Here is a 21,801-nt window from a genome sequence, read left to right as displayed (position 1 = left end):
TATATGTTTATGTTTTAATAATGAGTATGATTCCGATATATATGATAGGTCTTTCACGAAAGATTAGTTTATTATGCATTACTTTTTTAACTTTTTGACTTATTTAAATCGTTTTATGTTTTATTTTTAGATATTTTAATTTTATTTGGTATCTATTTAATATATTTGAATTTTAATTTTTTAATTTTGATTAAAATATTTTAAAACAACTCATCCAGTGAACGGGACTCAACACTAGTATGTATATGTAAGGTACCTAGTTGGTTGTTGCTAGACCATTTAAATTATCTATCTTTTCTTAACTTGGGGGTGCCCCGGCATCCTTCTCCTAGTCCATCTTCTTCTACAACACAAATACATTAATTATTTAAGGTATATATATATATATATATTAAAGATATATACTGTATACTAAATGTATAATAGTAATAATGCTGTTCATCCAAGCTTCAATTGATGAATTACTACTGTATACTAAATGGATAACTAGCTACTAATAGCTGCAGGTAGGAGCGGCATGATGAGAGTGGCGGTGGTTGGTGCGGGGATAAGTGGGTTGGTGTCAGCATACGTATTGACAAAAGCTGGCGGGGTGGATGTGGTGTTGTACGACAAGGAAGACTACCTCGGTGGTCATGCCAGAACCGTCACCGTCGACGACCACCACCTTGATTTGGACCTCGGTTTCATGGTCTTCAATAGGGTACGTACGTATCATATATACATCATTCATTATCCTTTACCTCAAAATGTAGCTACCTTACCATATCCATCTATATATGAGAACCATCGAAACTAAGAAAAAAAAAAAGTATAACTAATTTTGACTTTGTAACTTTATATGTTCATCACCACACCATCCTGATCCTATTGTATTCTATCCTATCATTTAATATATATAAAATCTAATTAAAGCAACATATTTTATAGTATTTATATATTGAGATAAAAATTAAAATAATAATAAGTAGATAGAGTAATGATTGGATAAGTAACGAGTTGTAGTATATATAAGTCATTTAATCGACTTTTGGAATATACCTTCATTTTTGTTATTCTTCTTATATTAACAACTACATTAAACCCATACATTAGCAACCAAGTTTAGAAAGTTCTTCTTCGTTATATAATCCTTATATAATAAATTTGATTAAGTTTATCCTTTAATTAATATCACAAAAGACTAAAAAGAGTAAAATACAACAAATAAGCAAAAACTTAGTTGACACTCAAAAACTTGAGCCACATTAAATATAAGAAAATTAAATAAATTAATTATAGATACGCATTAAGTATACAGAGATTAAATTAATTAAAAGATTAGAAAAATAAATAAATAATAAGTACAAAATTTTCTTTAATAATTAGCATAAAAACCAGAAAATCCTATCCTATATATTAATAAAACAAAATTTTTATGACATCATTATTGCTTACTTATCATTATTAGATTTATTTATATGAATTATTTTTTTTTTTATTTTCTTGATTTATGACATCGTCTTATTTTAAATTTAGATTTTTTGTTTAATTTACTTATGATATTAAGCATTTTCCTTCTTTAAGTTTATTTCATTTTTATATTTGTTATTTATGATGTCTTTTTTTTTTATTAAAAAATTACCTTTTTTTTTTTAAAACCCTAATATTTTATATATGGTCTTTTAGATTTTCATCATCTAAATATTTTTATCATAATAGATTTTTTAAATTATTTGCATGGTATGCGAGTTAATAAGCTAATTATATATACTCGAAATATAAGGTATACTATTCCGAGATTATGTGTATGGTTGAACTATCTCACAGTTCTTAGACATCGACGTAACTTAATATTACAAAATTTCTATTAATAAGCCCGGGTTGAAACCGGGTTAATTAACTAGTAACACATAAACCGAAATTCTAAATAGCAAATAAAAATAAGTGTATATAATAATTAACTAGTAACACATAAACCAAAATTCTAAATAGCAAATAAAAATAAGTGTATATAATTAAAATATATCATCTTTTAGTTATATATAAAAAACCACAAATTTAAAATTTTATATACATATATATTTCACCCTCACCTTCCCACAAAGAAACGATAACCCAATAAGGCAATAACCAATACATGACGACAAACTATGAAAAATCAATTGAATGAGAGATAAAATTCCGCATTTTCCTCTTAAGAGAACTGTATTTACCTTTAACCAACTAGCTAAGCTGAAACTCTTTAACTAATGGTAATAAAATGATTTTCCTAATATAAGATTTTGGACATGCATATATTTCACGTATACATTAAACCGTTAACTATAAGCTATATCAAATTGGACTAAAAATAATCGTTAAATCAATGTCAATATCGACCAATTTCATGCCTTGGTCATAAAGTTTCTCTTAAGAGGTGTTTTATGTGTAAGTATGGGGTTCGAATCTTTTGGTGTACATTACGATGAATTACTAAGCTAAAAGCAATTCATAAATTGATGCTCACTTTCGTTTTGAGCAACTTATAGGTGATATACATATAGTTTTATCTATATATTCACGTGTAGAAAGACGTCTTTTGAAAAGACTTACATCCAATAAAATACTCGTTAAATCAATTTAACATTTATCCTTTTAACTAGTATAAAGCAATAGTACTCGTGCAATGCGGCGGTGAGACGGTGAGGTGATAGGTCATAGAAGGTGATAAGTGATAGAGTGTGATAGCCAAATGCCTTAGCCGTACGGGCTCCGTACTCGGATTTAAAAATTCGTCGAAAGTATACGAATGACATCTCTAATGAAAGAGCATGAAATTTTAAGAACACCCATACAATTTTTATAATTTATTTTTGAGATAAAAGATTTTGAATAAATTAGAGGAATAAAATGATTTATGGAGGAGAGGGGAAAAAAATGATTGGTTGAGATTTGAAAAAAGAGAAAAACATAAGTGGTTGAGATTCAAGAGTATTATAGGTATATTAGGTAGAGATGTTTAAATTAGTGAATAAAAAAGGAGAGTATTTTAGGTAGTTCAAATCATCTTTTGAGATTTTAAATAAGGGCAAAATGTTTTATAAATTGTATAGAAGTATAGATATAGATAACATAACTTAATATTCATCCGTGACAAAAAAAAATGTAATATCAAATATATATTCACGGTATACATAAAGGAAATGATCCTTACACAACACCTTTAGCCATAGACAATACTGTATGCATAATATAATTGTACTATACAACCATATAATACATGTATTTGTTGTGCATGGCAAAAATAAATTGTATAGGGATCAACTCTTTATACATAAGGGAAATTCTAAATTGACAAACAAATTACAAACAAAATTATACAAACACACTTGTCATATGAGATACACCAATTAAATTAATTCTTTTTTTTTCTTTTCATGTTTTTCTTTCCATGTTCTATTGGTGACACCTAAGTTTGTATAATTTTGTTTGTAATTTGTTTGTTGATGTAGCATGTTGAATATGTAAGAAATGCATAATAAATTAAGAGTTTTGTTAATACAGCTGTTAATATTAATTAAATTGATACATTAAAATTTGTAATTTGTCTTGTGAAAATTTAAATGGACGGTTATTAGTATATAAATTATTACTTTTTATATATGTAATAAGTTGTTACTGTCATTATTTATTACTCATAATTTTTTTCTTGTATGAAAGATACTTAAACAGTTGAACATAAAAACGACGTGTCTGTTTTTTGAATGCAAAACCAAGTCTCATTTGCACCACACAAATGTGCTTTTATAGTGACCCCCACAAGAAACTGGCCTTCTCTATAGATATTTGTGTACCTTTTTTTCTCGAAATACTTTTAAAGACGGTTGACTTGTTAATTTGTTAGTATATTAATAATTTGTGAATAAATCTAAAAATGCATCAATCAGTTGGATCAGAGTTATTAACATATAAAAAAAAAACTGCATTTAACATGAGAAAAAAATATATATATCTTTCATATCAAAAAGTTGTCAGAAAATTTTATAGTACGCGTAAAACTATGTCTTTGACATTCGTTTAACAAAACCTTATTAAAAAAAGATATATAATATATCGTCCAAAAGATTAATCTAAAAATATTCTTAATATATATAATAATCTTTTGATTTTTTTAGATATCCTCATCTTACATTGAAAATAATAATTTTTACCCTATTTTTAAAAAAAGATTTACTCGTACTATATTGCAAGAAAAACAAAAAACAAACAGCAACAGCAGGCATGGTCCCTCTCTTGATTCCATATTCATATGACCCTACCTAACCAATTTAAATAAAGTTGATTGGCTTTGTTAATTTTTTAAACTTTTGGTAGCATTCTAACATGCAATTAAATAAGGTGGCTGATGTCCCGACAAGATTTTTAGTAATTAAACCAAACTATTTGCAGCAATTATCGCTGCAAATAGTGGTGTTTTTGTCCATATCTAATTATTTGCAGCGATTACTGACAGAGGGCCCGCTATTTTTTGCCAGATTTGTCATTACAAACAGGGGGCCCACACTATCTGCAGCGACTATCGCTGCAAATAGTAGGTTTGGTCGAGATACCAAAAAACCTTGGTTGGGATACAGTGGGCTTTAAATAATTGCTAAAAAAGATGATCAATTATGCTTTTTGAAGCGGTCAGTTTTTGGCTAAAAATAGTTTGGTTACATATATAAAGGTAGGACAAATCATAAATTCCATTCTTAAAACCCCTAAAAATCATATATACCCAAATTATAAGTATTCAAAAAAAAGATATATTGGGTGGTTAGGGTGGGGGAGTTGAAGTTTTGAATTTGAGTTGCGATTAAGGATGTAACTACAACTTGTGAATCATAATCCCGAATCATTGCTCGGTTAATACTATATTTAGTGTCATATCAAAATATAGCAATTTAGTGTGTCAATATGATATATAATAACCGAATAGCAATAAAAGTTGTGACCATTCGTGAACAGTCACAATGGATCAGTTTATGTCTATACATACAAAGTGTCTATAACATAATCGATCAAAATACTATATGACATATAATAACCGAATCATTGCTCAGTTAATACTATATTTAGTGTCTACTATATTTAGTGTCGTATCAAAATATAATATATAATAACCGAATAATGGTTATTGACAGTCATAGACAGTTATGTCTATTCGGGAAAAAGTTGTGACCATTAGTGAACAGTCACAATAGATTAGTTTATGTCTATATATACAAAGTGTCTATAACACAATTGATCAATCTATCACACATGGTTATATTTTAGTCACTTTTCTCTTGCACATATTTGTGAATCAAACGATTAGGGACAACAATTGGCATCAGAGCAATCGGTTGTTTGATTCCAAAACACTACTGTGACCGGAATTAAAAAAAACAAACATCAACCGGAAATTCTACGGTGGTGGACGGTTATAGGAAGAAAAGAATAATAACTTACTTGATATATAATCGGAATACGTCGGACACGGTGGTGCACAACCAAAATCCAGAAAACGACGGAAATCACTTCAATCGTACTTTGTAAAGAAGGAATAAACTCATTGAAGGAAATAAACCAACTTCCATCCCACTCTTGAAAAGGAGGAATACCGATTGGAGGAAAGAAACCACTTCGATCAGACTCTTGAAGAAGAAGAGGAATATACCGATTGAAGGAATCCATTAACCCGATCAATACTTTGATTTGGGGAAGAAATTACTTTTCTGTTGGGAATTGTTCGTAGGAATGACACAGAAGAAGGAAAATCTTCTTTTGTTTTTTAATCCAAAATACACGCGTGGCTTTATATAGGAAACAAGCATATTACTTTTAATTGGGCAAGGAAAGGAGTCAATGGGGCTTTTACAGTTTTTTTAAAAGGAAGATAATTTCTACAATTTAGGATTTATAACACTTTTATCGGCTCGACAATTTAAATCATTCTTGGATTTCTAATTCACTAGTAGTATAAATTTATTATCTATACTATTAGGAAAGCCCCAAATTTTAGAAAGTGAAAATCATTAGAATAGAAACCATGTCTAGAGAAAATCCTAATGGCACCTTAGTTACACAAAAACCTGTTGCACCAATCTCTTATTATCAATGCCCCAATTTGAAACCAACAAATTACACTGGGTCATTCAAATCAAAGTTATACTTGAAGAAAATTGATTATGGGAGATGATAGAACCTAAGGAAGATGCGAAAACCGATGAGAAAAGGGATAACGCAATGATTGCTTTTTTATACCAAGCATTGAACGAAGATGTTATACTGCATGTTGCGGGGTGTAAGACTACGAAGTCTTGGAGGCGCTGAAAAAGAGATATGTCAGAGCAGATAAAGTGCAAAACGCACATTCACAATCGTTGATGATTGGTATTCAAACACTACAGTTGAAGGAGGAGGACACGTTAGATGCCTTTACTGCTAAGTTAAATGGTTATGCCACTAAGGCAAAAGAATTAGGAAAAACTTTGGATCAACAGTTACTTGTACGAAAACTTTTAGATACCATACCAGATAGGTTCATCCAAATAATGGCATCCATAATCAAAACTCTGATCTAGACGAGGTCACTTTCAACGAGATCATTAGAAAATTAAAAGCGTATGAGGAAAGAATTAAACTCAAGAAAGGCGGACGTGGAGACAGCCAGGATAACTTATTATTCGCACATGGCGAACACTTTGGAAAAGGAAGGCAATTCGGTAATCGTGGACATGGTAGATCAAACTCTTCACGATGAAACTGGCAAAACAATAGAAATAGAAACGACTCGAAAGAGGAAGGCTCGACTCACAGGGCAAGAACAAACACAAGGTGGAATAAGCAAGTGAGGGATATGAGAAAAGTACAATGCTACAGATGTAGAAAATTTGGACATTTAGAAAGGACTACAATCAATTGCCAACAATGCAGGAACAATCAAATCTTATCCAAGAAGACGAAGAGCCATCATTGTTAATGGCAACACACAAAACTGGACACGAAGAGGTACTGTTAAATGAAGGACAATTTCAACCCAAAAAGTATGCTACAATAGACGAAAGTATTTGGTATTTAAATAATGGTGCAAGCAACCATATGATGGGGATCGAAAGTCACTTCAGGAAAAGGCTCTATTTTGTTAGGATGTAGGAATCACGAACATGAGATTATATCAGAAAGTATACTACATTCCAAACCTTAAGAGCAACATACTAAGTCTAGGACAACTCACGGAAATAGGGTGTAGAGTCCTCATGGAAGGAAACAAACTGACTTTACTTGACAAAAATAAGAGACTGCTGATGAAGATTGAGAGATCAAGGAATAGACTTTACAGCATCAAACTAAAGATAGGCACACTCATATGTCTCCTAGCGAATATAAATAGCCAAACATGGTTGTTGCACGCTAGATTAGGTTATCTAAACTTTGAGGACATCAAGAACATGACAAGAAATAATCTAGTTGAAGGGATACCAAAGATAAATCACGCAGGACAGATTTGTGATGCCTGCTTATTAGGAAAACACAGTAGGACTCCATTTCCAAATCAAGCCAATTTTAGATCGAAGAAACCTTTGGATTTAGTATATGGAGACCTGTGTGGCCCCATAAGCCCAACCACACACTCCGGGAAGCAATATATTTTCTTGTTAGTGGACGACTGTACACGTTTCATGTGGGCCTACTTTCTGACATCGAAAGATCAAGCATTTTATACTTTCAAGGAATTCAGGCAACATATTGAAACAGAATTGAGGACAAAATTAAGGATGTTGAGAACAGATAGAGGAGGTGAGTTCACATCTAATGAATCCACCAAGTACTCAAAGGAAAACGGAATAGCACGACAGTTAACAGCACCTTGCTCACCACAACAAAACGGAGTCGTGGAAAGGAAAAATAGAACAATGTTATCTACAACTAGAAGTATGATGAAGGCAATGAAGTTGCCACTGAACTTTTGGGCGGAAGCAGTCAGACACGCCATCTACATACTAAATAGGGTCCCTATAAGAGCCTGACCTGGTGGATAAGACTCCATTTGAGGCACTCTACAACAGAAAACAAAATCTGGAAAAACTAAGAATATTTGGGTGCACAGCTTATTCTAAGGTAACAACAACAAGTTTCCACTTACAAAAGTTGGATGATAGAAGCGTACCCATGATTTACTTAGGTGTAGAGGAAGGATCAAAAGCATATAGATAATATGATCCAGAAAAGAGGAGGAAACATGTAAGCAGGGATGTTAAGTTTATGGAAACCAAACCATGGAGTTGGAATAACAGTAGAGAGGAACCAGCCACACAAAACTTAGAATGGACAAGTTTTGTGGTACGAGGAGTCGACGATGGAAATACTACATCAGTCAACTCGGAAAGCAATGAAGACGCGCATCAGGAACAGGAACAAACTACTGCTCCAAACTCTCCCGTTATCCTAACAACATATACTTACAACCCATACTTAGAGGAGGAATATGCTACTATTAGTTCATTTGGGAACTTAGAAGAAAAATTTGAGGATACACCAACACGGGGTTTCAAAGATTTGAATACAGTATATATGCAAATGCACGTGTAGTTGAATTTGAAAGTCTACTACTTACGGAAGAGGAACCACGTAACTATAGGAAAGCATTGACAGATAGGAAATGGATTGAGGCCATGGAAGCAGAACTGGATTCAATTAGCAGGAATAACGCATGGACTCTTACTACTTTGCCTGCGAATCATGAGGCAATAGGACTCAAGTGGGTTTTCAAGACCAAGAGGGATGCAAAAGGAAGTATCATCAAATACAAAGCAAGACTAGTAGCAAAAGGCTACATGCAGAAACACGAAATAGACTTCGACGAAGTATTTGCACTAGTTGCACGCACTGAGACAATTCGTTTAATTTTAGCTTTGGCAGCACACCATGGATAGAAAGTACATCATTTGGATGTCAAATCAGCATTTTTACATGGGCAATTAAATGAAGAAGTCTACGTTACACAACCTGAAGGTTTCGTAAAACCAGGAAGTTCAGGGAAAGTTTACAAGCTCTCGAAGGCATTATATGGTTTAAGGCAAGCACCAAGAGCTTGGAATATGAAGCTTGATCAAACCTTAAAGTCATTGGACTTCAAGAAGTGTACTCTCGAACAAGCAGTCTAGGATTGCTGGCTAATTACCTCAGGATAGAAGTTACCCAGACAGGGTAACTTCTAGGATTATAATCAAGCAGATAGGTTACATCAACAGGATTTAAAGGATGCTAGTATGATGGAAAGTAATGACACAAAGATACCTATGGACCCGAGAACAAAGTTGGTCAAAGCGGAAGATGGAAAACCAGTTGACGCAACTTATTACAGAAGTTTAATTGGATGTCTAAGGTATCCACTACACACTAGACCAGATCTAAGTTATTCGGTTGGATTACTCAGCAGATTTATGCAAGAACCAAAGGATCACCATCTGAAGGTGATAAAGCAAGTAATCCGATACATCAAAGGAACCAAGGAGCATCGTATTATATACAAAAGAGATAGCGGCTGCAAGATTACAGGTTATAGCGACAGTAGTTATGGAATCAATACTGATCAAGAAAAAGAAACTACTGAAATAGTATTCTATTTTGAAGAATCCCTATTACCTGGTGCACTCAAAAGCAACCAACAGTAGCACTTTCATCATGTGAATCAGAATTCATGGCAGCTACTAGAGCAGCATGCCAAGCTTTATGGTTAAAGCGGCTACTTAGTGAAATAACGGGCTGGAAGGAGGAAAAAATAACACTAAAGGTTGATAACGTTTCAGCAATAGCACTCGTCAAGAACCCAATATTTCATGGAAGAAGTAAGCACATCGATATTCGTTACCATTTCATTCGTGGATATGTAGAGAATGGACACATCAATGTGGAACACGTTAGTGGTGAATTACAAAGGGCAGATATATTGACTAAAGCACTACCAAGGCCAAAGTTTGTCACTATGCGGCAAATGCTTGGGGTTCAAGATCTAGGACGAAGCAACGATCGAGATTAAGGGGGAGAATGTGAACCATAATCCTGAATCATTGCTTGGTTAATACTATATCTAGTGTCGTATCAATATATATGGGTTTAGTGTGTCAATATGATATATAATAACCGAATAGCGGTTATTGGCAGTCATAAACAGTTATGTCTATTAGGGAAAAGTCATGACCTGTATATACAAAGTGTCTGTAACAAAATCGATCAATCTATGACACACGGTTATATTTTAGTACTTTTATATCACACACGGTTATATTTTAGTACTTTTCTCTCGCACATATTTGTGAATCAAACGATTAGGGACAACACAACTCTTGGTTTAGAATATGTCGCTGGGAAGAGGATTTTTGTTTTCAACTTTTCTTATATAAGTTTTTATTTTAATAACTTTTCATGGCTTAAAGAGCTTTTTAAAGGCAGTGTCGGTCCTGAGTTATTTGATGCTCAGGGCATGATAGCCAAAATTTGCCCATACCAAAATTTTGACGTTAAATAAGGGTTTATAAAATTGTCAAGCTAACGGCTCATTTATATACCAATTCTTTTTTAAATACGTAAGATATTTCAAAGAGAAAATAAACTCCGAATTAAACAGTTTTATATTACGAGTCACTTAAATTAAATTGATGTATATCTTTGCATTTGAAGTAAAAACATGAAATATTATATATTGTAAGTCAATGTTTAGCTTAAAAGCTATGTTGCATACAAATTTTAATACATTCGATATCTCGACTTAAAATATTTTGTTAATGATTTTCAATAACAAAAAAAATACTTAATCGAGTTCTTTTGGGTAAAATCAAGAGCCTAAAATTAACAAAAACAAAATTTTAGTTACTTCTTAATTAATTATCAAGCATCTAAAGTTTTTATGCATAATTATCGAACATGTAGTAGAATATTTATGAGTCTTAAACCACTTATAATATCAAAACCTTTATTATTAAAAACTATATACATACATACATAAAATAAAACTACGTAGCCTAAAATTTGAAAATATGGGCTTGTCTTTTTTTTTTTTTAACCGTGGGGGCTTGTCCAGTTGTCTACATTGTTTTTATTCATCAAAAGATAAAAGAGTTAAAAACTCACTTAGTTCAAGGACTGATATAAATATTTAGATAGTTATAAGGGGTTATAGAAAACAAAATAAAAAGCGAAAAGAAGTTTACTATAGATCTTCATCTTCATGAATTAAACCATCTCAAAATATCCATTAGAACAAAAATATAAGTTTTATATTCAATTTTAAATTTTTAACCTCACCATGACTACATATTACATACTTATTTCGTTATCAAACATTATTATATTTACACTGATGATACGAAATTTGTACAATAACCAATGTAAATTACGAAACTAGCTCAAATCTGGTTTTAATTGACCCCAAAATTTTGTGCCCCTTATTAGTTCCCGCTAATGTTTGTCGCCCGGCCTGCCCTTAGATATTTGGGATATTTATTTCAAATGCTTATTCAAACAAGACTATCATTTTAAAATGAACTTATTTTTAAAAGATTAAAGTTTTATGCTTTAGAAGTTCCTTAAAAACTTTTTGCCAAATAGCATTTTTTTTTTTACAACTGAATTTTACCTCAGACGCGTATGATGTGTTTTAATCGCACAACGAAAGGATCTCGCACTAAGCGGATCTTAAATTGTCTTTCTCACCATACAACCTCCTTAATTGGAAAATACCGTGAAGGAGAACCTAACAAAGCTCGAACTCGAGACCTTTGAGTAAACTCCCCCGGGGCCTCGCATAGTAGGTTTAGTGAAACACCCTGGCCACTAGGGTTTGATCTCAAATATTATTATCATAAAGTTATATATATACATTGTATGTGTATATATATGGGAAATGATTAATATTTTTAAAGTAATGACTTAAAAATCTTTCTAATCACAAGATGATTACATGTGAAAAAAGATAAAAGGTAAGATAAAAAAAAATTTAGTTAAATTCACATATCATCATCTTATAATGTTAGGAGTATTTTTAATCTAATCTTTACGAAGATATATCATTTCATATATATTGAAAAAATTTAAACCATCTACTTCATATATCAAAGCACAACTTTTATTGTGTCTCATACCTCAAATAGATATATCTTTAAAATAAAATTATTAAAGATTCTCAAAATAATATTACAGAAAAAATAAATTGTTAGTAATGAAGTGGCATAAAGGTTGTTGGTATAAACTATAAACCTTTTCAGTTCATTAAAATAGATGCTTTATGCGAAAATTCAGAAGGTATTTTTTGATATATATGGTACTACTTTATAGGCATGCAATTGGTTATTAATGATGGGTATTTTTAATATATATAATATTACTATATAGGCATGTAATAGGTTATTAATAACAACCCTTAGGATTTTTACACACACAGTGATTTTTCAGTGAGGACACTCTTAAATTGAAAATAACGTGAGAACACTCAAAAACTTTACTTTGATACATTATAAATCCATAAAATAACATAGTGTATAGCTAATCATTATTTAAGTGTTTAACAACATATTGATCTGTTAAAATTGTGATTTGTTTTGTACATCTATCTTAATCACCTATATTTATTTATGCGATCTATATTGATGAAGATGAATGTATAATACAAAAAAACACGATTTTCACAATTTTGACTAATCAATTTGTTGATAATTAACGCTCGGCGTTCGACCACCTTTAAGGTTAAATTTCATTTCGCAGAGTTATAACGACGTTATAACAGAGACTATAAAATATAAAGGAATTTTCATAAAAAAATTATATACATACGAATATATATATATATATATTAGCAATATCCTAACAAAATTAGTCAAAAAGGATGTCTTTTGACCGTTATTTGACTATTAAGCTCCGTTAATCTCCGTTAAATCCGTCATTTGACCGTCGTTAAATCTCATTGTTAACGACCATTAAGGCCATTAAATCTATTATTTAACCTTTATTGACTCAGATCTTTAGATTTACCCTCCAAACCCCATAACAAACGCTGACCTCCATTACCGTTATAACGGCCTTTACAACACTGACCTTCCATAACATCTTTCATTTCTCTCCGGTTGTATTCAGAATAATCACATTGCTTTTTTATATACTTTGAATACTTATAACCTCATGCATAATCATTTATAGTTACTTAGGCATTCATCACATATCAAAATATTTATCTACAGTTTAAATCAATTTATAAATAATCTAGATACGTAGTATGTTACATTATTATGTTCATTTAACCAACTCAAACTTGAAATTATGACATGCGGCCATATGGATTTCAAATGTTAGCTTATACGACTCCCATGGAGTTACGATTGATTTATTATTTTCAAACACAACTTTTTCTTTTTTTAAGCCAAAGTTGCAAAATTTCGGACAGTATGTCCTATGTAGCATTTTGCAAATTTGGCTTACTTAGCATTTGAATTAGAATCTGGGACCAAATTTGTTGAAAAGTACATTTGAAGAGCTTCAAATTTGGATCTGACCTTGTTGAAATCGGATTAATGATTGATTTACTTTGATTTTTCCAAAACAACCTTTTTTTAACAAGTAAAGCTGATCAAATTTGGGCTCACTACAAACAGGGGCGGAACGTAATAGAGTCCAGGGAGGTTTGTGGTCATCCCAGATTTGAGGTTGATGTAGTACATATATTTAATGTTTTAGGGATATTTTCTGCCATTTTTACTATTATATGTTTTTGTTTTTACAGTGAATGTAGTTTTAGAGTCGGAGAATCCAAATGAACAAGATGATGTACAAGATAAAATTAGGGCCCACTTGATTTTATTATAGTTTTAGTTGTATGTACATATGGTCCTTCATATTAAAGTTAGTGTCATATAACTCCCTTGTAGAATTAATAATAACTTTAGTTTATTCATTTAAAGTAGAAAGAAAAGCATTTATTTAATTTTGATTAATTTTCCTAATGAAAATTTTTTTATACTTTAATTGTGTCTGGCCCTGCCAGTATAAAAATTCACGTTCCGCCAATGACTACAAAGACACCAATTCATTCTAAGTTAATCACAATATAAGGTACTGATTTTGAACAAGATTAACATCAAAATAACACCATTTTCAATAGCAAAAACTCACAATTTTCTCAACCAATACTAACGCTTATCCGTATATTTGGTTTCTCTTAAACATACTTTCATATCATCAATGCCAACATATTTTAATATTCTAAGATTGTAAATTATCTAATTACTTTCATTAACTAATTTAAAAATCCCAATTTTTTCATAATAATAAAACCTTAATTTAAAATATATATATATATATATATATATCTTTATTTGGGATGTTTGTTATAATAAATGTGTATGTATGTATAATGTATGCATGCAGGTGACATATCCGAACATGATGGAGTTATTTGAGACGCTTGGAGTGGATACTGAGATTTCTGATATGTCCTTCTCTGTGAGCTTGGAACAAGGGAATGGTTGTGAATGGGGCAGTCGAAATGGTTTATCAGGTTTATTTGCACAGAAAAGGAATGTTCTAAATCCTTACTTCTGGCGGATGATTCGAGAGATTACCAAGTTTAAAGATGATGTTTTGAGGTCGGCGTGTACTCCTCTCGCTAGCTCGTATATATGTTTGAAAAGTTACATCTTCATCTATGTACATGTAACTTGAAATTCCCCGGCCCGTTAATATATATATTATATAGGTACCTCGAAGACGTTGAACACAACCAAGATATTAGCTGCAACCAAACATTGGGGGACTTCATCAAATCACATGGTTACTCTGAATTGTTTCAAAAGGCTTATCTTGTGAGACGACAGATTTTCTCTCTCTCTCTCTCTCTCTCTCTCTATATATATATATATATTGGAGTATTATTATTTTTTTCACATTTTTTTTATTTTAGCCCGACACTAATTAAGCGAAATATAAGGTTCTTTGTATGACGACATGCAGGTTCCAATATGCTCCTCCATTTGGTCCTGCCCTGCACAAGGAGTTATGACCTTCTCTGCTCTTTCTGTTCTCTCATTTTGCCGCAATCACCATCTACTTCAGGTATATATATTTATATTTACTCATACTTCTATACATATATTATATATGCACTACTGTTAAGTTTAAACTCATCGCTCCATGTTAAACTTTCATCATCAGCTTTTTGGTCGCCCCCAGTGGTTTACTGTAAGATGGCGTTCACAGGCTTATGTAAAAAAGGTAGTAATTCTTAACTAATACCGTATATGGTTAATCGATCAGTTACCAATAGATAGTCATAAATACCTATATATATATACATATATATATGCCTCATATATATGAATATATAATTAAAAGGTGAAAGAAGTACTGGAAAGTAGAGGCTGCCAAATAAGAACAAGTTGTGCTGTTCAGTCTATCTCAAACTTATCCAATGACGGTAAGCATATAATTTCTTTTTTTAATCACTTGACTGTGACTGTGAGTATATAATCATAATAAAAAGTAAAGTAAATCCCAATGGGCATGAGGATCGAACCCATGACCTTTGTCTCCAGAGGTAAGAGCTCCAACTAGGCAACCAGTGAACCAACCCAGTTGGTTGGATCATGTTAATGTGGCCCTTAAATAATATAATCATAATGAATCATGTTAATGTTGCCCTTAAATATTAGCAGCAGGTTGTTTAGTAGTGTGTGAAGATGGATCTGAAGAAAGATATTCGGGGTGCATAATAGCCACACATGCACCGGATACCCTCATGATGTTAGGAGAAGAAGCTACTCATGAGGAAACAAGAATACTTGGGTCTTTTAATTATGTCTATAGGTAGGTGTAGGCCGGTGGTATTCTGAGTCTCGATCTATCTCATGAATTTAATGGGATATATATCCTCATCATCTTTTTAAATTCAGATTTGAACACTGCCTGCTTTACAAGTTAATGAATTTGTGCGCAGTGATATATTTCTACATCGTGACAAAAGTCTAATGCCCCGAAACACATCAGCTTGGAGCGCATGGAACTTTCTTGGAACAGTCGACAACAAAGCTTGCTTAACCTACTGGTTAAATGTACTTCAGGTTAGTTTGTATCAACATCATCATCATCATCATCATCATCATCATCATCATCATCATCATCATCATATCTTGTTAATTAACTCAGTATATATATATATATATATATACATATACAGAACATTGATAACAATGGGCTCCCATATCTGGTTACATTGAACCCACCCCGAACACCCGAAAATACGATGCTTAAGTGGACAACTGGGCATCCGGTCCCATCAGTCACTGCATCCAAGGCTTCACTTGAGCTTCCTCAGATTCAAGGGAAGAGAGGAATCTGGTTCTGTGGGGCATACCAAGGTACGTACCTAATTAAACATCGAGGATGCAGGTAAAGTACGTGAAATTGATATTATTGGTATGAGTTTGTTGGTTAATTTCTTCTTTGGATGTGGCTAGGTAATGGGTATGTTTGTAATATCTACACCGGCAAAGTGTGGGATTGGTTGGGGCCTTGGTGGTTTATAAGCCTAGGTGTCCCCTCCTCCTTTGAGCTAGCTTTCGGGAGTGAGTTATACACCTAGCTCATGGCATGATACGAGCCTATTATAGGATGGGTTCGTATCAAAGGGTGGGGTATTGATATGATCCCACATCGGCCAAGTATGGGATTGGTTAGTGGTTTATAAGCCTATAGGTGTTCCCTCCTCCTTTGAGTTTTACACCTAGCTTATAGCACGATACGAGCCTATTTATGGATGGGTTCGTATCAATTGGTATCAGAGATAGCCCTACCTTTCTAGGTTCCAACACTCGGAGTGGTGGCCTATGGAGTGGTGGCTTGGACCCAAGGAGAAGGGTGCCAACCGTGACCAAGATAGCCGTGACCAACGAGGACATTGACTCTTCAAAGGGTGGGGTATTGATAGGATCTCACATTGGTCAAGTATGGGATTAGTTGGTGGTTTATAAGCCTAGGTGTCCCCTCTTCCTTTGAGCTAGCTTTTGAGAGTAAATTCTACACCTAGCTTATGGCATTATACGAGCCTATTATAGGATGAGTTCGTATCGGTTTGAGTTCTTGGATGTTTTGTTTTTTAAATCCGGTCGATTCGTGTTAGTTTTGAATTATATTATATTATTATGTTGATTGAAGACGATTTTCTTTAACTTTTGTAGGTTACGGTTTCCATGAGGATGGACTAAAGGTAAATCATATCTTACTATGATAAATTGAAACCATCGTGTGGATTTATTATATATAATCCAGTATCACACACACACACACACTATATACATATATATCAATATGTTTAGTGTTAATAATTTGTTAATTCCAGGCTGGCATGATTGCTGCAAACAGTGTGCTTAATACGAGATGTGAAATTCTCAACGACCCTAAACATATGGTACCCTCTTTGATGGAAACAGGTGCACGGTTCTTTGTTGCCCGGTTCCTTCAGAATTATATTGCTATGGGCAGTTTGATGTGAGTAATAATATTATACTATACATACATCATTTCTTTTAGCAAACTTAACTTAATCATCTCACTACACTACTTTAGCCTAGCTAGCCACATTATCTATTAATTATTTCTTACAGTTTATTAGAAGAAGGAGGTACCATGTTCACCTTTGAAGGGACCAGAAAGAAGACCCCTTTAAAAGTTTATTTGAAAGTTCACAATCCCCAATTTTATTGGAAGGTAATTAATGCACTCTTCCGGTCCTTTAAGAATCAACCCAAATTAAAGTGTTACTCACTAGTAGTCGCTAAGCGCAAATCTCCCTGTAGATTGTTACAGAAGCTGACTTAGGTCTCGCTGATGCGTACATAAACGGAGACTTCTCCCTTGTTGATAAAAAACGGGGCATTATAGATATGTTCATGGTAATACCGATAGTTTTTTGTTGATATCAAAAATTTTCCTTCTTTGCTTCCTTACTGAAATTGTCCTGTTTCATAGATTTTCATTCTTAACAGAGATTTAGAAAGTTCTGCCTCCAGCTCCAGCAAGAGGTAGTAGTTATGTGTGTGTGTGTGTGTGTGTATAGCTTAGTTTCAAGTGAGTTCCCCACAGGTTGTTGACGATATTCTATGTGTACCTTTAATTAGAGGCTGGTGGACACCGATTTTTTTAACAGCTGGAGTGGCATCTGCCAAATATTTCTATCATCATATTTCAAGGCATAATTCTCTTACTCAAGTACGTAGGAACATATCTCGCCACTATGACCTGGTATAGTATATTACATTTTCTAAGTTTTGAAAACTTCTTGTTAGCATGCTATTACCTGCTATATTTTGGAAAACCATTATCGTCTCTTTTGGTTTTTAGAGCAACGAACTATTTGCCCTTTTCTTGGACGAGACCATGACATATTCTTGTGCAATATTCAAGGTGAGAATTTCAAATTTTAGATTTTCCCCGATTCTTGTTCGATTATGACTCTTTCCCCATGTTAACTCACAAGAGTGAAGACGAAGACTTGAAAACAGCACAGATGAGAAAGATTTCTTCGTTAATTGAAAAAGTGAGTGTCTCCATACTTGTACTAGTGTATTTTCTCTAAGCAGGTGTTGTGCTGAGATGAAACCACCCTATGTAGGCAAGAGTTGATAAAAACCATAAAGTTCTTGAGATAGGATGTGGTTGGGGAACTTTAGCTATTGAATTAGTGAAACGAACAGGATGTAAATACACCGGAATCACCTTATCTGAAGAGCAACTCAGATATGCAGAAACGAAAGTGAAGGAAGCCGGCCTACAAGTATGTTGTTAACAGATACTGTAACATTATACTCAAGTGGCTTTTCAGCAATTAGAATTATATTGTTTCAAACTCAATGATTGTTCAGGACCAAATCAGATTTCTACTGTCCGACTATAGGCAATTACCAGAAACTTACAAATATGATAGAATAATATCCTGGTGAGTTAACATATCCCTCTTCTCTAAAATTACTTCAAGATATGATGATCTCTAAGACGGGGATGGGGATATGCCTGTTTGCAGCGAAATGCTAGAAGCGGTTGGACACGAATACATGGAAGAGTTCTTTGGGTGTTGTGAATCGGTACTGGCAGAAAATGGACTATTTGTCTTGCAGGTATCTCTAGATAAAAAAGACTAACATTTTACGTTAACCTAAATGCATAACATGCTAACCTTAAATTTTTAGTTCATATCAATCCCTGATGGGAGGTATGATGAGTACAGGCGGAGCTCAGACTTTATAAAAGAATACATATTTCCTGGAGGATGTTTACCTTCACTTAGCAGAGTAACAACAGCCATGGCCTCCTCATCCAGGCTCTGGTAAGTCTTTAGGATTGTTTCTTTTCTTATTATAGTCCATCTGAAAGCTCAAAAAAAAATGCTTATAATTGCAGTGTAGAGCAAGTGGAAAATATAGGGATACATTATTATCAAACACTCAGATATTGGAGAACAAACTTCATGGAAAAGCAAAGGTAAAGAATTAGAGAAGCTATTCATATGCCTCACAAACAAAATTACACATGTCAAAATCAGAAAAAGAGGATGTTTTGTCATGTGTCAATAATTGAATGGATTTTAAAGCTTTGCTTTAGATACGCATATCATTACTCAAACAAATTACTAAATGCCTTTTCTTTTTATCATATGGCTTGTTGCAATGGCTGATTGGGTTGTTCAGCAACATACTTGATTTGGGGTTCGACCAAAAATTCATTCGCACCTGGGAGTATTACTTTGATTACTGTGCTGCTGGTTTTAAGACCCACACACTTGGTAACTATCAGGTAAACTTTACTCACCTACAAAACTAGCCTTTGCATATACATTTGACATCATAAAAGTAATGTTGTCGGTATAAATGAAGGTTGTGTTCTCAAGGCCAGGAAACACTGCTGCACTAAAAGATCCTTACAAGGGCATTACCTCGGCCTACTGTTTGAATTGAATGTAATCTTCACCTGCACTTCAAAATTCTTACTAGGGCATCATCTTGGCCTATTTTTAAATTGAATGTAATCTTCATCTGCATCAAGATCTTGTACTTACAAAGGCAGCTTATTATTGTCTAGACTTCATCTCTCTTTTGTGTTCAGGTTGTCAACTCTTGTAAGTTCGTAATAAACAGCCAAAAGTTAACATTTTTCACATGGCTTTATATATATCTATATATATATATATATATATATAGGGGGAAGAGATTATGAGGTTGTTAGGCACCTAAGTTGGGTGAAAAACCCCTCACATATCTTTTTTTAAACCATAAAAATCATGGGGGGCCAAACATTTATTCAAAATATTAAAATATTGGTATGTAAGGGGTTTTTCACCCAAGTTGGGTGCATAACAGCCCCATACTCACTTTTCTCATATATATGGGTAAAGTTATTTTGAGAACCCTTTTTCTTGCGAGAACCTTTGAGAACTTTTCAAATCAAGCCCAACCGATGATTGTTCTTTACATGAAAATTGTTTTTTGATTGTTTTCTGAATAACTTATGTGTAATTTTGAAGTTTATAATTGTGTGGGGCACGGATTATCATCCGTTATACAATTATGTGGAGATTTGGATTCTTGATCACATGTGCACGAATATTGGTATGATCACATGTATGCAAGTTGATCACATGTAATCATAGCAATATTCGTGCACATGTGATCAAAAATCCAAATCTCTGCATAATTGTATAACGGATGATAATCCATGCCTTCATACGATTATAAACTTCAAAATTACACATAAGTTATTCAGAAAACAATCAAAAAATAATTTTCATGTAAAGAATAATCATCAGTTGGCCTTGATTTGAAAAGTTCTCAAAGGTTCTCGCAAAAAAAAGGTTCTCAAAATAACTTTTCACTATATATATATATATATATATAGAGAGAGAGAGAGAGGGGGAGATTGAGGAAAGTGAGTTTTAGTACAAGGGTTTGAAAAGGTACAAAAAGTACAAGGTATTTCCTCCTTCTTTCTTCCATCTCCGACCACCACCATGATCCTCCGGCGACGGCGACCATCTCTGGCGAGACTTACACATATGTAAGTAACTTACACATGTGTAAGTACAACTTTTTTAGCAATTTAAGGTTTAAAATTTCTAGGTTTTTTCCTTCGCGAGACAACCACCACCAGCCACCATCATCTCCGACCACCCCAACCACGGCGCCGGCATCAAAGGCTTCGCCCGTACCGTATCCACCCGAAAACGAACCTGATTCTCGCCGGAAAGTTAACTTACACATGTGTAAGTTGTACTTACACATGTGTAAGTCTCGTTGAAGATGGTCGCCGTCGCCGGATGATCATGGTGGTGGTCGGAGATGATCATCGTGGTGGTGGTGGTGATCGGAGATGAAAGGAATAAGCATGTGTAAGTTAACTTACAAATGTACTTTTTGTACTTTTTTAACTGCTTGTACTATAAATAACTCACCCTTGTGTGTGTATATATATATGTGTGTGTGTGTAGGTATATAGGAAAAACTTCACATGAGAACCCTTTGAATGGGAGGAATCATGAGAACCATTAAATTATAACTTCATGCTCATATGAATGGTCTATGTGAACAAATTCGTACATATATGAATAGATCATCTTATACCTATATTTCATATGTTCATATATGAATAGTTCCCACATGAACCTTAACCTATATATACACACATTAAACAAATGCTCGCGTGATGCGGTGGTATGGCGACAGCGGCAACTAGGCGTGACTAAAAAACCAAAAACGAAAACGAACCCGAACCCGAAAGACAACCCGT

The 21,801-nt window shown here is 33.4% G+C and overlaps 1 protein-coding gene across 3 annotated transcripts; it reads left to right on the top strand.

The window, feature by feature from the left end:
* The first annotated feature begins 294 nt into the window (after positions 1-294).
* On the top strand, positions 295-20,110 carry LOC122605221. 3 transcript variants are annotated; one of them, XM_043778145.1, is made up of 25 exons: positions 295-372; positions 507-703; positions 14,401-14,618; positions 14,729-14,834; positions 14,983-15,084; positions 15,184-15,243; positions 15,364-15,445; positions 15,687-15,834; positions 15,965-16,088; positions 16,205-16,385; positions 17,205-17,233; positions 17,366-17,514; positions 17,631-17,733; positions 17,823-17,918; positions 17,995-18,047; positions 18,144-18,267; positions 18,367-18,429; positions 18,503-18,562; positions 18,638-18,799; positions 18,888-18,961; positions 19,046-19,139; positions 19,212-19,348; positions 19,423-19,503; positions 19,710-19,815; positions 19,896-20,110. In XM_043778145.1, exons 2-25 carry the CDS (start codon positions 518-520, stop codon positions 19,974-19,976), a joined length of 2,619 nt encoding a protein of 872 aa, XP_043634080.1. In that variant the 5' UTR covers positions 295-372; positions 507-517; the 3' UTR covers positions 19,977-20,110. The 3 variants fall into 3 exon arrangements, with proteins under 3 accessions (XP_043634080.1, XP_043634073.1, XP_043634065.1); XM_043778138.1 differs by having other exon boundaries at positions 15,684-15,834; XM_043778130.1 differs by having other exon boundaries at positions 15,681-15,834.
* The last annotated feature ends 1,691 nt before the right edge of the window (positions 20,111-21,801 follow it).

This window comes from Erigeron canadensis, chromosome 1 (genome assembly GCF_010389155.1).
Source record: "Erigeron canadensis isolate Cc75 chromosome 1, C_canadensis_v1, whole genome shotgun sequence".
Lineage (NCBI taxonomy): Eukaryota > Viridiplantae > Streptophyta > Magnoliopsida > Asterales > Asteraceae > Erigeron > Erigeron canadensis.
This window is presented reverse-complemented; position numbering and strand designations above follow the sequence as displayed.